This window comes from Xiphophorus hellerii, chromosome 20, assembly GCF_003331165.1.
Source record: "Xiphophorus hellerii strain 12219 chromosome 20, Xiphophorus_hellerii-4.1, whole genome shotgun sequence".
Lineage (NCBI taxonomy): Eukaryota > Metazoa > Chordata > Actinopteri > Cyprinodontiformes > Poeciliidae > Xiphophorus > Xiphophorus hellerii.
In genome coordinates this window covers 30,438,486-30,456,654 of record NC_045691.1, presented here as the reverse complement: position 1 = coordinate 30,456,654, position 18,169 = coordinate 30,438,486, and the positions used below count along the sequence as shown (strand labels likewise).

At 42.1% G+C, this 18,169-nt stretch overlaps 1 protein-coding gene across 1 annotated transcript; it reads left to right on the top strand.

The window, feature by feature from the left end:
- The first annotated feature begins 132 nt into the window (after nt 1-132).
- Nucleotides 133-18,001, top strand: LOC116709881 (EF-hand and coiled-coil domain-containing protein 1-like). The gene is made up of 8 exons (XM_032548591.1): nt 133-1,170; nt 3,448-3,872; nt 8,788-8,909; nt 10,057-10,198; nt 11,592-11,748; nt 13,136-13,294; nt 15,938-16,007; nt 16,159-18,001. Exons 1-8 carry the CDS (start codon nt 478-480, stop codon nt 16,281-16,283), a joined length of 1,893 nt encoding a protein of 630 aa, XP_032404482.1. The 5' UTR covers nt 133-477; the 3' UTR covers nt 16,284-18,001.
- Nucleotides 18,002-18,169: the final 168 nt, after the last annotated feature.

Sequence of the window (18,169 nt, the reverse complement as noted above, 5' to 3'; positions counted from 1 at the left end):
ATATATATATATATATATATATATATATATATATATATATATATTTCTTTTTTTTTTCTTCACAAAAGTTGCTCAAGTAACTGTAATTGAATAGTTGAATGTATCTACCCAACTCTGGGTAGACGTCATCTGTTGAAGACTGCAGCTCATGTTTTTATTTTTACAATCATTATTGTGAATAAAAAATTAAATACATTGGTGACCGGTTGACATTGCGTCCGGAGTGGATTATATTCTGTCAAGCATGCATTTGAAATCTATGAACCTTTGTTCAATTTGCTTCCAAGCTTTTCTCTTTTCTTTCTTTTTTTTAAACTAAAGGTTGCTCTCCTTTTTTTTCAGTGTACTTGTGGGTGTTGGGGGCAGAGCTTCAGTCAGATCTTGGCCTCCCTCGCAGAGCAGGGGGTCACGTTCAGCAGAAGGAGTCACAGTAGTGGCGAGCGGCTCGCGTTTACGTGGAAATGTTGTCCGGTCCAAATGATGGATGCCACCGACTCCCCTGACCCGTACAGCCGCCCGGCGCGCAGGACGCAGTGGATCGTGAGCACCCTGGCTTACCATTACGGACTGGACCGGGGAGTGGAAAACGAAATCATCGTCCTGGCCACCGGCCTGGATCAGTATCTGCAGGAGATATTCCACCACCTGGACCACCGAGGACTCGGCAAAATCCCCGAGGAGGACTTCAACGTCCTGTGTGAAGTTCTGGGGCTGAGCGAGGACTCGGAATCGGAAGAGTCCGCCGGAGTGCTGGGCAACCTACCCAGCGCGCTCACCTTCAGGCACTTCCACGCCAAGCTGTGCGGCTACTTCACCACGAAGGCGGGATGCCAGTACGAGAACGACCGGCTGCTGGTCGGGACCGACAGCGAGCACATAGAAACTCAGATCCGTCTGCGGAGCCCCCTGAAGCGGCGGGAGACGCTGCTCTCGGTCGGTGCGAGCGGCGGCTGCTCTTCCGCCCCCTCCCCGGCGCAGCGGCGCGCTTTCGGCTGCAGGCTCGGCTCCCCGGGCCCCTGCAGCAGGGAGTGCTACGAGGAGATCGTGGCTCTGGAGGAGGCGGAGGACAGGATAGGGAAGCTGGAGGATGAGAATGCGAGTCTCAGGGAGCTGGTTGAAGACATGAGAGCCGCGCTGCAGAGCAGCGACGCTCGTTGTTTGGCTCTGCAGGTGAGAAAGGCTTGAACATACCTTTAGTTATTTAACTCCATCGGAGACAACCAATTAGAGACAGGAGGAGGGTCTTAACGCTGTCAATCACTCTCATGTACTCTGCTCAGATTTTCTTCCTTCTTCTCAAGAGAGCCTGCCATGAATGCTCAGTTAGCATAGCCACTGATGACAAAGGATAAACAGCTTACCAGAACAGTCAGCACACTGAGCGATGCATGCACAAGTTTGATTGGACCTCCATCCCGGATCGGCTTGGTCGTTTTTGACCGAGAACATTTAAAGTTAACTGGAAATATTTTGGTATTTTTAAGGACAAAATAAATTTAAAAAATGACAATAATGTAACACAAATTAACAAAATCAGTTAAAAGATCTTTTTTTTCTAAATCCCCTGGAATTACTTAAAAAAAAAAAAACCGTATGAAACTTTAACAAAAACTGCAGGGGGTGTGTGTGTGTGTGTGTCTGGTGAATTTTTGGTTTAAACACGTTTGTTCTTCATTCAGTGGGTCGACAATCCAGACAATCACTCAAGTAAGAGCAGCAATGCTTCACTATGAAACCACTCAGGTAAAAGCAAAAAGTACAGCGTAGGAAAAATACTCCTGGAAGCATATTCTTTTTTCCAAAAAAAAATAAATAAATGTATTGTCATTGTACTAAACAACTCTGGTGTTGACCTCCTTATGCCGCACCGTCCCTCAGTACACGTCACCTGCTCTTGTTAAATCCATCAAACAGTCAAGTTAGCCCAGTGTGGAGTTGGACAGCATGCCTTTAATGATGACGTGGTCAAAACACTCACTTGGCTAATAATTGTGCACACAGTGTAGTTTTGTCGCGAGCAGAATCTCACACACGAAGACCGCTGGTGAGAGTTGCAAAGATTGGACTGGTGAGCAGCTGGCGTGTTCACAACACGCACTGGAGGTCCTGGATGGTGACGCCACACTAGGTGTTACATGAATATTCTGTGGCGGCAAAATTTCTTGCAGCCCGTCAGCAAAAGACGCTTAAACTGAATAGTCGTGTTTGTGTATCTTGTCATGTCGTCACACGGTCTGGATGGGGTTGCCACAATAGAAAACATCCGACGGTTGTTGAATCGCAGGCAGTTCCTGCTCACACTGTCGCAGTCGCCATTGCAGTGTCTGATCTGTAAAACAGACGCCGAGCGCAGCTGCAACCGGGACGGGAGACGACGTCTGACGTAGCTCTCATATCAGGCCGATAAATTAGCATGCGATCTGTAAAAAAAAGGAAAAGGCTCAAATATCCAGTCAGTGCTCAGGACTAAATGCGTTTGATCCGGAACTTTTTGCGACTCAGAACTGTAAAAAGTGTCCAACGCATACCCTCTGATGTCATCACTGGTCTGCTGGGACATCAGTCCATCCCACATGCTGGCCAGTTGCCCGCCACAATCACCTGCTGTCATGCAGACTCTCACCTGTGGGACTCTTAATAACACGTCTCCAGGCGTTCCTGTGAACCCAGCTGACCTGTGATCAAAGGTTCTGGTTCTCACAAATACAGCATGTCCACTTTTCATGACATACTGTTAAGTTTGTTAAAGTTATAATTACTTTCATTTTTTGTAACGAAAATGTATTATTATTATTATTATTATTATTATTATTATTATTATTATTATTATTATTATTATTATTATTATTATCCATTGATAGACAGAGTTTAAAAAGCACAAGTATACCTTTATGTCAAACCACACATTTTTTAAAGTGTATTTCTGAGACTTTTGCTTTTTATTTTTAAGATTACATTGAAAATACAATACTTATTACTTTTTTTCTTCAGAATATAATTTCATTGTATTTTTTCTGTAATTGTTTTTGCTGTGTGACTTCTGAAGTGAGCTGCCATTGTTACAGGTTACGTTCTAATACAGAAGAGTCATTATTTCTTAACGTTATTTACATCCAATGAAAGATGTCAAAGTTGATGTAGTGGTTGACTTGTGAAAGCATATTTGAAGTTAATCTAAATATGTATTTTTCAGAGGAGATTAAACGTCTTTAAGTAAACAGCGTATGATTGAGGTATTTTGGAAATAAAAAAAAAAGATCACCATCACTCCACTTGTCGGCACTATTTAAGCTCTTTAAAGCTCATGATGTTCCAGTCGCTTGCATTTACATACCCAGGACTGTTTTAATCTGAAATATTCCTTTAATGAACTTTGTCAACCAATCAAACAACAAAACGTTCAGTCGGTTTGTGGGATTATCTTCACCTCCTCTCTTCACATCGCAGGTCGGCCTCTGGAAAAGCCACTCCAAGCATAAACCAAGAGAAGGACGTTTCGTTTCCCCGCGGACGCTGGCCTCCCACAACAACATGGCCAACAGCCCCAACAGCAACCTCAAGAGCCTGCAGAACCTCATCCAAGAGATAGAGTACCTGCACAGCTCCAGAGAATGGCAGGTGGAGGAGACGGCGTCGCGCAACCAGAGACTGGAGCAGGACCTGTGGCGCTGTAAGGAGGCCGTCGCTGCGTTGGAAGACAGCAACAGGCTTCTGAAGACGGAGCAGGCGAGCATGAGGAGGAAGGTGGAGGAGGCCCGGCAGGCTCTGCTGAGCGGACTGGAGAAGGTGAAGGACCTGGAAGCGAAGGCCAGTCGTGTTCCGGCGCTGCAGAGGCACGTTGTCCAGATGGAGTCTGAGCTGCTTTACTACAGGTACAGACGCTTCACTTTACGTAACGTTAAGCTGTTTATCAGAGCAACTCCACATGTGTTTTAGGTTTTAGACAACCTCAGAAGCACAGTCAGTGGAGTATTTACGTATATATATATACTGATCATACCTTCTGGTGGTACTCTGACCAGCAGCCCTGGTCAGAGTACTGTAGTGATTGAATCTGTGTATGCACAACTGCGTGCATACACAGAAAAAGGGTTAGTTTTTCTGCATGAAGTGCCAGGTTTGTGGCGTTTGCAATAAATAATCGATTCCCGCACTGCAAAAAAAAAAAAACCACAAAATCTTACAGAGTATGTTTTGTCTATTTTCCAGTGCAAATCTCTTAGTGCACTTGGAGAAAAGACAAAACTACTTACAAGTAACTATTCAGCAAGTTACAGGAGCTTGTTTTAAGTAAATAACTTCTTAATATTGATGAAAAAGTGCTAGTTCCATTGGTAGGTCATTTCGCTTATAAGAGGGAAAAATGTCTTGTTTTAAGTGAAATAATCTGCCTATGCATTTTCATCAATATTAAGTTGGGTCTTTTTTATGTAGCACATTTCAGCAGAAATGTAATAAAGCAAAATTACAAATTTATAAAGAAAACACCATACAGACAACAATTCAACAAACGTTACATTTTGTCGAGTGCCATCACCAAAATGGTTAAACAACAAATATGTTGGTCAATGTTTCATTTATTATGGTTCAAAGGCAACTTACTCTAAAACAGCTGGGTGTTTAGTCTGGATTTAAAGGAACTCAGCGTTTCGGCTGTTTTGCATTTTTCTGGACGTTTGTTCCAGATTTGTGACGCATAGAAGCTGAAAGCTGCTTCTCCCTGGTTTGGTTCTGGTTCTGGTTCTCGGAATGCAGAGCAGAATCAGAACCAGAAGACTTGAGTGGTGTGGAAGGTTAATACAACAACAACAACAACAAATCTTTAGTATATGAAACTGGATGAACAGAAATAGAGATGAGGACATGTCTTTTTCTTTTTTTGGAAAATTGTACATTATGATTCAGCAAAAACAAAAATGCCAAAATATCCCAAGAAAATAGCTAGTGAAAAGTCCAGCTAGGTGTGTGGGCTGTTGGGCCGTTCTGGCTCTGGGAGGTACAGCAGACGGAGCAGATGTTCTGTCTGCTGTACCGTGTACAAGCTGTTTAGCGTCACCTCCCGTGTATTGAGCCCATTTTTAAGTCGGGGCCTGAAAAACGCTCATTTGTCAGTCTTGTTGAAATAAAGGGGCCGGGTTTTGGCAGATTGTTGCACGAGAAGAACCTTAGTGATGAAAAATCCAGCGCCGATGAATTGTGGATCCTCCTAAAGCAGAACAAAATGACTCTGTTTACCTTGGGCTTAATGCCTGAGATGCTCGTGCTTTGCTGTTCGAAGGGCTGACGTGGGTAACTTTTTCCATTTTCAGCCCCGATCTGTTGAACTTTGCTGAGCGAGCTTCGTGTGCAGCCGGTCAGCCAGCCGGTCAGCCAGCCGGTCTGGCTCAAACTCTTGTTTTGGAACGGTTGGCTTTGGTGGGAGTCAAGGTGTAATTGAACTTTTTTGAAGTACAAAGCGTTTCGGTTAAATGTTTATCTCTCATTCGGTTCCTCCTGCTTCAACCGTATTATCAGTGTCCGCAACTGTGGCTTTTTGGCTTGCAGATGTCTCTAAATACTTATAATGTTCACTTCATGCTGCTAAGACACAGACTGGCATGAGCAGACATGCAATTAAAGCTCATGCTACAGCCTGCTTTTGGGTTATTTCAAATAACAAATTTGAGAAGTCTAGGTGTTGTCCTGTGACCCACATTCTGCTAATCTACGCAAACAGGGTTCCAAAGTCTTCTCACCGCTCTTCCATAGATGCTGCGATGGCAAATAATTCAACACCACAAAAGCAACAGAGAGGTCTATTGAGTGAGAACCTGAACAGCTGACGGTCCTCATCAATCTCTGCTCACTTCTTTCATTCTGCCTCCGAATGAACAATAGCGGAGTCTCCCCTATAGAAAGATCTTAGCAACTGATTCCCCATGACCGTTTGAACCGCAGGCCTGACACTTCCTTGGTCTCAGCTCAACCAAATACCACTTTAGATGGTACAACGTCAAGTGGTGTAATTAGGAATTTGAAGTAGATTATTGATCATGTTGTTTTTTTAATTATCGCTGGTACGGAAGTTCGTCTCTGACTATCAGCATTCTTCTGATTCACATTTCACAAGCATTAGCAGGTTAAAAGCTAACACACACACATGTTCATCAATTCAAAATTTGAACTAAATTCAAAATACAGAAATCCATTTATTTATTTTTCCCCCCAGCGTTTATAACAGGTGTTTCATTCCTATTTAGGCTTTCGCAGCCATTTTGCAACAAGTCTTGGACATCATATCTGCCATTTCCAGACAAGTCAGATGTGATCTTTTTACATCACTAAAGACATTTAACACTTCTCCCAAACCCCTACTCCCATGTAAATAAAACATGGATTTTTTTTGGTTTGTTTTACCAAGCAAACCACACTACTTCGGGAACAAGGTTACCTCAGACAGATGACGTCAAAATCGAAATGACAAAGCACTCAACAACTCTAAAGTTCAATGCTAGAAGGCTAATGACATGAGCTTGTTTTGGGTGAACAGGAACTCGACACCTTGCAGTCATTGTGTGGGTAGATTTTGTAGAATATGAATCCTTGATTATGGAAAAAAATAATAATGGTTGAGCTCTTGGACCTGTGGTGAATCCAGCTGCCAGAGGTCTGTTTGAAGAAGCCTTTAGGAGGTTGAATCTTAAAAAAAAGTCTTAATAGCCCAGTTAGTTGAAGCCTAATAATTGCCCTCAGCAATTATTAATCAAATCTGAAGAACTCTTCTTAGGGATGTTGAGCTATCGGCTTCAGTTAAGGGATGGGGGGATTAAAAGTTATCAAAATCTTGGATGTGGCCAAGCGGTAACCCTGGTGTTCTCGCCAAAGCAAATAAATCCCTGTAACTTTAACACAGAAGGGCTAACATGCATAAAACTTATCATGAGTCATCCATGCTGGATGCCCAATGATACTGCTGTGGTCATATATTCACATCATCAAAGCCCCATCCCATCAGAACAGGAAGTCACTTTTTTTCTTCCTTTCTTGGAACACTCCATTCTCTAGACCCTTTTCACCTAATCAACATAATCTTGTGTCACATCACGGATAACAGGTTGGTCTCACTTGCTTTAAAGCAAAAGGAGTTTCTGCTGCTGGCGAAGTCAGACGTCACGCCGTTGCTTCCGAATCAGAATCAGTGTTTGCTTTCCCAGCCGGACTCCCTGGCTGCCAGAAGTTCACCAAAGCATTTCGGTGGATGATCCAGGTGTAAGTGTTTCTAAAGGGCAAAACAAAGAGTTTTCACGTGACATTTAAAATGTCATCGTTATCATCAGGAATGCTTGAGACGTAAGGTCTTGGAGTGGCAGCCTTGCGACGTCAATTAAAGAGCATTCAGTCGCTGGTTAGCCTGCATGTGACAAACTTTCAGCGGGGTTAGCTCTTGAATATGAGTGTAACCAGAACAACCAGGAAGCCTTGTGTTTGTTTCACTACAGCTGCCGGCCTCCTCCCCCACAGTGGCTTAAACACAACTCTCCGACTGATTGCCTGTAAGTCCGTTACGCTTCCTACTGAACAACGAGAGCCCAAAAGAAATGTCTTACAGCATCGACCGACTTGTGATAGCGGGACGTAAGTGCGAGCACCCGGTGATTTTCGAGGCAGGCTGCTGAAAATCTGCTCTCTTTTTTCCCCCTCCTACCTTTTAGCTTTCCTCCTCCAAGATATCATCTGGAAACACTTACACAGTGATTTATGAAGGCCCCTTATTGGTCCCGCCCCCCCCCAACAAAAAGGGCAGCCAGCAAAAGAAAGATTGAAAATTTTGAAGCATTACAGAAGCACTGATCCGCCCAAACTGCATCATCAGGCTTTTTAAAAAATATATATATATATGTATCAGGGAAAAAGATATTAAACTGATTACGACACCAAGAAAGTTGTTAAATATGCACAGGAACCGCTTTTTACATCTACCTGCATGTATGAAGCCGTGTTTTCTGAAGGTTTCTTCCAGCGCTGCACACTAACAGCGCTGTTCTACCACTGACCCACTTTGCTGTAAAAATGTCTCAAAGACCCAGAGTCTGGCTTCAATTACCCCACCCAGATCTGGCGTACGGCATCACACGGCCTCTATAAAATTATCGTGGCAGCGCAGTAACGCGCACTACTTTTTGTTGTATGTTCTCTTTCATGTTCGCAAATCGGCTCCAACCGAACTGTCGACGGTGTGCACATGGAAAGTGCGGTTTCAGCGCAGTGTACTCTGAGAACGTGGACAGACGGCCTCTCATCGCACATCCACAGGATTCAAACCACGCAAACCTACACATAGATTCCCATTTTTCCACTATTCATTTGAGCAATCAGTTGAAATCAATAGTCATCGCAGTTGTGTTAAATATAACCGTGCACTGTTAGCAGAACATCAATCTACACAGATTGAAGGTTAATTCCTGTTAATCATGATGATGTCCTGCTTACAGCTAATCAAAATGCAACATTTAAGATTGGAATAATCCATCAGACCCATAAAAAAAAGAATACGGAAATATAGGCTTAATAAAAGAAAAGTATGCTTAAAGCTTAAGCTCAAAAGCTACTCTTAATCCGACAGTCGAGCTCTATCAGAATTCATGCACGAAATTTTATATTAAATCCCATGATTTCTACCATTATGTTATTTGCCACTCATCATCGTCATCATCGCAATAAATACTGCGAATGGAAATCTCAGGTCCCGATGGCCGTCTGTAGAAGAATGAACGACTCCATGCCTGTTCTGAACCCGATGTCTTCCAGGTCTGAGATGTCCAGACTTCAGCCAGTGAGCAGCGCCGGGGCAGAGCAGCGGCCGTGCTGCCAGGACCTCCGACACGACCGCCGTTCACCAACCGGCCGTGCTGTGACCACCCCTGACAAGAGTGAGGAATCTTTGTCTTCTAGGCCCCGTCATGATTACGGCTTCTCCTGGGCGATAAATTGTCCCAGATGTTATCGCGATGAACAATAATATCGTTGTTTTGAGACCATTTTCAAGTAATATGATGCGGGAACACGTTCTCAGAGAGCAATAAACTTTGAATTCTGAAGAACATTTAACAACTGCAAGTGGAAGACATTTTAAATATCCAAAATAAATCAATAATAAAAAAAAACAAACTACAGAATTAATTATGAAGCCTCTGTAAACAAATTGTCCTAGTAGAGTCCAAAGCACCAGACTGAAGACTTTTGTCATTAAGTTTTTGACAGAGAGAAACAATAAATCATGCAAGTGGAAATTATTGAGCTTGTTTTAAACTATCATTCTTAATAATTGATCTATTGCTTATTCTGACAGGCCTACCCAGTAGCTACACATTTTACTTTTATCTGAATACTTACAGTGTCTCAAAGAGTATTCAAACTCTTTGAATGTCCCATTACACCTCCAGACCATCAGTGTATTTTCTGGGGATTTTTTTTTTTTTTTTTTTGATAGAACAGAACAAAGTAGCCCAAAATCATGACGTGACAGGGAAAAATTTAGGTCAGGACTTTGACTAGGCAGTGATTTAAACAATTTTATTGTAGCCCTGACTGTATGCAGCATGTAGGTTGATTGTCCTTCTGGAATGTGACCTGTCTAAAATCTTCTAACAATAACCCTTTTCTTCTGGGATTCTCCTGGATTTAACTTCATCCATCTTCACCCTTTAATCTGACCATCTTCCCTGTTACTAGGTAGATTTTAAACCCACTGATAAACTGTGGTCAGTCCTCAAAAAGTAGGTGGATCGACTAAAACCAACAGACTGACAGAAGTCAGGGAGAATTAGAGGCGCTTTAAAGAAGATGCTGCAAATAAGGACTTTATATAAACTTGGCGTTATTGAAAATAATGTTTCTTAGTATTCTCACAAAAACAGATAAAGAAAAAAAACTAAGAATCTTAAAAGATTTTTGTCATTGCAAAAACGCCAAATGACTGTCGAGCTCTTATACCTTCGGTTCAGAATAAAATACACGCAGCCTTTAGGTGTTCTCAGGTGACGGTGCTGCAGCAGTAACGCTGTCGATGTGCTGCAGTGCCAGTCGAGGAGCAGCTGTTCCGCTCGGTGGAAGGCCAGGCTGCCTCGGACGAAGAAGAGGACAAACGGGCCGGAGACCAACAGAGGCAGGTGGAGGAGGTGAAGAGGATCCTAACCAGGCTGTCCTGCTGTGGCGGAAGGTAAACTCACCTGGGGATGAGACATGTCCATACGGACATGTTTTCTGGGAGGTCACTAGGAGGAAACTCGCAATCTCATAGAAAATGTTTTTTGGGGTGGAAGGTTCCTTTGAAATGTGCTACTGTGTTACCTGTGTGTCGTATTATTAAAGTAGAAGTGAAGTGAAAAGGCCGGACACAGGGGGAGTCGGTTCAGGCATTGTTTTGGATCAGACCGACTCCGTTAATTTTCCACCTGCCTTAGAGTACATCTCAATTACGACTCCCAAACAGCCAAACTTTTTGGTCAGTTGTAACTTCTCCCAGGTGTGTTCCTTCTGGAACTGCAGCTGACCCGCGTCCAGTCTGCAGTTCTGCTCGCCCAGCGTCTGAGTCTGAGTGTTCGCCGTCCCTCGTACGAGCCGGGCAGCTTCTCAAAGGCCCGAACAGCTGCCCCGCTTTTTACGAATTTCACGGTATGCCCGATAACCGTCAAATCCAAAAAGCAGAAATCCCGTTATCACAGATCTAATTATGTGCACATCTTCAACATCCTCGCCTGATAATATGGACAGGCACACAGGGTCTTCCTCTTCCCCTTGCACTGTAAAAAAAACCCAAAAAACGTCTCTAATTTATGGTAAAATAGTGGCAGCTGTGGTTTCAATTGGTAAAATCCATATAAATATGGTAAAAATGTGGATTTTATCATATTTATACAGTAAAAGTCTGTGGTTACCAGAATTCTACTGAATTTATACGGTAAAGTTCCGTATTTATACCCAAAACATCCAGCCAATCACAGCTGCAGGTATTTTACCGCAAATTAGAGATGTGTGTTTTGTTTTTTTTACAGTGTGGAATACATCATGTATCTAGCTGAATGTGTCCATTTGGACAAGAGGGTTTTTATCTGAACTGAATATGAATGGCATTTATATAATGTAAAACATCCCACTTTCTCACAGGTTTCACAAAGAGAACTTTTATTATTTTATTTGCAATATGATTATGTAAAAAACACATAAGATCTACACTCTCCCTCCTTACACTTTCTTTATGGTATCTAATTTTTAAGAAGGCCTCTGTAGTTTCTCGTTTTTTTTTTTGTTTCTTGCTCTTGTTTTTACTAATTTCTTATTTGTTAATTTGTCCCTTTTAATTGTCGCCACCATGTGTATTCTTTGGAATTGCTTTAACACCAACAATAGAAATATTGGTGAAAATACTACACAAAAATCACGCACTGTACGCCTTTCACTTCAGCTCTTTCGTACTCTGTGGTGGCCTGTCGCACAAAAACCAGTGCGGTTTGTGTTTGTAAAAGCAGAAGGGGAATGAATGACTTCAGGACTGTGGGGCTGCTACCAGACACTGACAGAATGATCTACTGTTTGTCTGTGTTCTTCACCAGATGTGGTGACGAGGCGCTGGAGAAGCTGATGTTTCGTTTCGGAAGCTCGAGGAGCGAAGAGTGTCACGGTGCTGTGGTGGAGCTCCTGGAGAGAGTCACCAGGCTGCACAAAGAGCTGAAGCTGAAGGAAAGCCAAGCAGAGATGAACATGGACCAGGTACACACCACCAGCCGTGACCTCTGACCCAACCAGGATTTTTAGGTCAGATTTAGCCAATTAGAAACGTCCAATCAGAGACAGGAAAAGGGTCTTAGTGTTCGCTGTCAATCAGCCTCCATGAGGCGCTGCATGTCCGCCCCCGGCCCCCTATACTCTCTGTTACATTTCAGCTGCTTTCTGACATCAGACCCTGTTGTGAATGCTCAGGCTAATTAGAATGTCCACCGATGACGAAATAAAACAAGAAGCCAGTTTTCAAAGAGATTTGAAGTGTTTGGTCACCTTTGTCACCCAATGAAATTCACATGTCATCACCTTCCTAATATGGGGGCACTGATTTTTATCAGCACAGATTTCCTTAATTTTGGGAGCTCTTTTATCGGCCGATCTTTACACGTAAAGATCGTGTAAAGTCTCACTGCCCTGCAGTGAGACAGGTTTGGCTGTTAGCCCCGCCCACCAGGTCATGTCTGCACGGTTGCAGTTAGCAACAGTCACCCCACTGTGGCCAACTCTGCAACTTTCTTGCTGTATTTAGCGACATTTCAGACAAAAAGAATTGGTATCGTCAAAAATCAGAATCGGCAGGTCAGGCTTTTTAAAAGATCGGTAATTGGAGATCGGCCAGAAAACTGCAATCAGTTCCTACTTCCTAATCTGGTTTATGTCGTTCTTTTTTTTTTTTTTTTTTTGCCTAAAGTGACTTCTGCAAAATAAAAAAAATAAAAAAGAAAATCAATCACCCCATTGTCACGTTCTTAGTGATCAACCCAGAGGTTGTGGTGTTTATCCAGGGGGTGAAAACAGAGTCACATCGGATGAATGCAGCTGCGTTGCACATGACAGATGTTTGTTTCACCCCCAGAGCTCTTCTGGTAACACACACACAGCTGCGGAAGCGTCAACAACACACACACAGAGCGCAGTGACTTTGTCAGGATGCGATTGTCGCTTTCCCCTTTAACATACTTTGCCTGCATGGTGGGTTGGAACCTGGAGTCCTAAGTCAATTCTGATTGGTAGTTTTGTGATCTGTTTTTTGTCACAAACAAACCCACAAATTATGTCTTCGATGTTTGATTGTTGTAGAGTTTTGTTGTTGTTTTGTTCCTGCGATCGTTGAGAAAGATATGTTTTTTATTTTTTGTATAAAGCGTAACTTAAACACAAAACCTCCTCCAAAGGGCCAAAGGACAGACAGATCTTGACTCAATTATCTTTAGGTGACACTTTTCCAACATGAAGAACACTTGTGGATTTAAAACACTGTTTTGACGTATATTTTTCTAATTAGTTCACATAAAATACTGTTTTTAAAATGAAGTAAGGATCCTGGTGATGCAGCGCGTGAGTTGCCAAGGTGCAAGCTTTGATCTCCTTCCAGATGAAGGACTCTCTGGTGCAGCAGCTGCAGCAGAGGGCCGAGGACACGGAGCTGCTGACTGTGGAGCTGCAGTCGCTGGAAAGAGAGAAGGCCCGTCTCTCGCTGGTGGAGGAGAAGCTCGTGGACATCCTGCAGCTTCTGCAGCAGCTCAGAGACTTGGTTAGTGTCAGTGTTGCTGTTCTGTGATTCTGCAGGTCAATTCTGATTAAGTCCTCAAGCAAACATTGCTTTCACTCTGTGTTTTGCATAAACATATTCACACATACACTGCCTGGCCAAAAAAAAGTGGCCACCAAAAAATGGTCACACTCTCTAATATTTTGTTGGAACGCCTTTAGCTTTGATTACAGCCCGCATTCGCTGTGGCATTGTTTCAATAAGCTTCTGCAGTGTCACAAGATTTATTTCCATCCAGTGTTGCATTAATCTTTCACCAAGATCTTGTATTGATGATGGGAGAGTCTGACCACTGCACAAAGCCTTCTCCAGCACATCCCAAAGATTCTCAATGGGGTTAAGGTCTGGACTCTGTGGTGGCCAATCCATGTGTGAAAAAGATGTCTCATGCTCCCTGAACCACTCTTTCACAATGTGAGCCCGATGAATCCTGGCATTGTCATCTTGGAATATGCCCGTTCCATTTGGGAAGACAAAATCCATTGATGGAATAACCTGGTCATTCAGTATATTCAGGTAGTCAGCTGACCTCATTCTTTGGGCACACAATGTTGCTGAACCTAGACCTGACCAACTGCAGCAACCCCAGATCATAGCACTGCCCCCACAGGCTTGTACAGTAGGCACTAGGCATGGTGGGTGCATCACTTCACCTGCCTCTCTTCTTACCCTGATGCGCCCATCACTCTGGAACAGGGTAAATCTGGACTCATCAGACCACATGACCCTCTTCCATTCCTCCAGAGTCCAATCTTTATGCTCCCTAGCAAACTGAAGCCTTTTTTTCTGGTTAGCCTTACTGATGAGAGGTTTTCTTACGGCTACACAGCTGTTCAATCCCAACCCCTTGAGTTCCCTTCGCATTGTGCGTGTGGAAATGCTTTTGCGTTCACAATTAAACATACTCCTGAGTTCTGCTGTTGTTTTTCTTCAATTTGATTTGACCAAACGTTTAAGTAATCGCCGATCACGATCATTCAGGATTTTTTTCCGACCACATTTCTTCCTGGAAGACGATGGTTCCCCACCATCCTTCCAGTTTTTAATGATGCGTTGGACAGTTCTTAACCCAATTCTAGTAGTTTCTGCAATCTCCTTACATGTTTTCTCTGCTTGATGCATGCCAATGATTTGACCCTTCTTAAACAGACTAACGTCTTTTCCACGACCACAGATGTGTCTTTTGCCATGGTTGTTTAAGAAATGAGGAGTTACTCATTGCATCAGCTGGGGTTAAATAACTTGTTGCCAGCTGAAAGATAATCGCCTATGCAGTACTTATCCAATAGGAGGCTTGTACCTATTTGCTTAGTTAAATCCAGGTGGCGACTTTTTTTTTGGCCAGGCAGTGTATAAGAACCATCAGTAAGTTACTTAAAAACGCCCCAAAATAAAACGTAAAAACATGATTCGCTCTGAGAATGTAATTCTAATTCTGGTTTTAAACAGGTAAAACACACTGAAATAGTGAGGTTAGGACATTTTAGACCTATTACTGTGGCAAATAAATACATTTTTTATTTGTATGTCAAACTTCCACTGATAGACCTTTTAAAGATGGAGTATGTTTTAATCAAAAAAGCTGGATAAGCCTCAAAAATGTATATTATACGAAAAGTGCATATACTGCTTTAATCTAATCAATTTTCTTGGTGCATTCTTGGCAGAACTGTAGCCCTGAGAACCCAAAGATTGTACTCAAGTAAAAGTAGCAATACTTCAACCTATTTTTACTCAAGTAAAAGTATAAAGTATCCATCCAAGGAATTACTCAAGTAAGATTAAAAAAGTATTTTGTAAAAAGTCTACTCAAGTACTGAGTAACTGATCAAAGCATAAATCATTTAATATTTAAAAATGACATCATCAGACAGACCAGAATATTAAGTTACATATAAATTTAGGTATTTTTAAGGACCAAAATGACAATAATTCATATAAATATCAAAAAATAACGAACAATTTTCCAAATCAGTTTCTTTCAATAATAAAAACAGAAACTAAAAGCTGCAGGTGAGTGTCAAACATTGCAGTCAAAATGTTTAAGAGAACTTTAAACACAAAAAGTGCTGTTCATAGCTGTTTTTAAAGTGCTTTATGAATAAATCCACATTGACATTAAATTTGCCAGGGGTGTCAATACTTTTTAAAACTTTTTTAATACTTAACCCAGGATAATGCAATCCAAAGGTAAGGATTTCAAGCTGGCAGCGGCCTTTCTGTCTGCCTCACTAATGGAAACTGAGAGCATAAAATAGGATAATTGATCAATAATCAAAAACAGCTTCCAAATATATCTGCAAGATGAGACTAATTGTAAATAATTACTTGTTTAACGACATACATGTCAAAAGTGCTGGGGTTTTTCCCTCTTTAATTGTAATTTCTTTTTTTCTGTTCTTCTCCAAAGTTTCTGATTAGGCTTACATCTTGTAATCCCAACAGTGTGAGAATGAGAACATTTATAGCACTTGTTGCACATGTGTGAAGGCGTGTGTGTGTGTGTGTGTGTGTGTGTGTGGGGGTGTGTGTGTGTGTGTGTGTGTGTGTGTGGTCATGTTTCTCTTTTAAAGTGCCTTTTAATGACCCAACATCCAGCTGAAACTAGTCGCCGTCTTGTTTCAGAACGTCTCCCGAAGGTCCCTGGGGAAAATATTGCTCAGTACTTTGGAGTCTGGCAGCAACCCACAACACGGTTAGTGGACCGCGCACGGCCAAAACGAGTTCTACGAAACGACACAGCGGCATTTACTGTCAGACAGAGCGGGGAGTTGCGTGAAGTTTCTGCTGGTTTGCTTGTGAATGTGCTCCGACTCAGCTGGCGTCTGCTCCCGTCTTCCTCACAGGCAAAGCGCACATCCTGGAGGTGCTCGGCGCTCTTTACCACGAACTGGCTGCGTGCAAGATCCTTTCATCTCATGGACGTCTGCAGAGTCAGCAATCACTCCACAACCTCATCATCTCCTGCTGAACAAGACCGCCATCCTCTGGGCCCACCGCCAAAGGAGACCTTAATGTAGTTGGTCTCCAGTATATATATACAGTATATACTATATATATATTGGTTTACTATATATACATATATATAGTAAACCAACCTTATTAACGATCCTCTAGCTTTAAAAGCTAAATTTATCCGATTTATTGGATAAATTGTTGATTAAATGTTCATGTTTCTACACATTTATTCATTGTTTGCTCTTTTCTTTTTTCTTATGGAAAAGATTTTAAAGTTGACTTAAGTTCATAGAGGTCCTTAAGACGTCTTCTCTCTTCTATTCAAGGATGTGCATGCCCGGCAAATTTTGGAAATTTTGTACACACATTTTGGAAATTTTGTTCAATCAGCAAAACACGGGGTTCATTTTTATTTACAGAACCTTGTGAGTGTTTCATTTCAAATTATTCCCAGATGGGGGGGTTTTCTTCTTCTTCTTTTTTTACTTTTGTTGGCTTCATTTCAGCTACTGCTGATGAAAAACGCTCCCCTCAGATGCTGTTATGTGACCAAACCACCCACAACAGCTCACACGCTCCATCACGCTTTTATTTTGAAATCCGACACGCAAAATGAAGCAGTGACGTGTCCAATGTAACGCGAGCCGTCTTCGTCAGCCGTGCAGTCAGACCCTGCTGTTTTCCTTCTTCACTTTTGTTATGCTTCTCAACTTCTCTTCCAGTTCAGTTTTTCCCATTTTTGTTTCCTTGCATTGGATTTTCTTTTCCTTTGGTTTGGGGTTTTATTCACTGTAAGCCTCATTTCTCGCTCCTATTAGCGGCCTTAGAGTTTTATGTTCTTTATTTGGAGTCTTGATGTCTGTGTCTGAGGTTGAACTTACTTTGATTTAGTACAGTTTTGTTATCAGTAAATCTTTAATTTTGTAAATTGTAGTTTCTTTTTTTTTTTTCTTTTTGTTGCTTTTGTATTTGTGTTCTGTTTCCGGTGTGGGTTTGGGTCTTAAATGTCTTTTAAAGAAAACTGGAAATATGAAATTGACACTATGCAGCACAAGCGCCCCCTACTGGCCCGCCCGTGACATTGATGCCACAAAGGAACGTGTCAAACCCCCCAAAATCCTAACAAATTATTCAAACCCTCAAGTCTCTCAAGCACCTCTTGCAGAGATTCCCCAGTTAGCCAAAGCTATTCAAAAATAGCAAAGAATTTTAACAGAATCCCAGGAACCAATGCCTACCGTTTTCAGCAGAGACCCAATTACCTACAATGAATGGAGGACATCTTTCACCTCACTTGTGGACTGTAAAGGCGTATCTGCTTCACCTAATGAAAAGGTATGCAGCAGGTCCAGCAAAAAAAAAATTGTCTTCAACATTTTTGTAGCAGTGATGAAGAATGGCGAAGGCTTGACCAGCATTATGGTCAAGCCTGTATTGTCCAAAGTGCTTTCAGAGGCAAATTGTGTAAAAAGGTCTGATAGGCTGAGAGGATGCTGATGGTTCACAGACATTTTTAGATGTCTTCAAGCCACGTCACGTGTCTACTTGATCATTCTAAAGCAAAGGAAAGGTTTCTTGGGCCTATCAAACCAGCTTCAGATGAAACCACGGCCATGTCCATGTGTGGCTACTGGTTGTCCTGTTCACCAGTTTGTTTTTTTTTGTTGTTGTTCATAGAGTGACCTTGAGATTGTATAAAGGTGCCTATCAATAAAATAGAAATGATCATTATTTGATGTAAAATGTTTTCCTATCAAAAAAAAAAAAAAAAAGAGAGAAGAAAAAAAAAAATCAATATAATTAATTCAACTTCCTCCATACAATTTGAGGACAGTTTGGTGAGGACCTGCGTATTTTCCAGCATCGTCATCGAAGCAAAGCGAAACAGATCACGAAGTG

Coding starts and splice junctions, on each gene's coding strand:
- LOC116709881 (XM_032548591.1), top strand. CDS start 478: ATGATGGATGCCACCGACTCCCCTGACCCGTACAGCCGCCCGGCGCGC. Junction 1,171..3,447: donor CTCGTTGTTTGGCTCTGCAG/GTGAGAAAGGCT, acceptor TTCACATCGCAG/GTCGGCCTCTGGAAAAGCCA. Junction 13,295..15,937: donor TGCAGCAGCTCAGAGACTTG/GTTAGTGTCAGT, acceptor GTCTTGTTTCAG/AACGTCTCCCGAAGGTCCCT.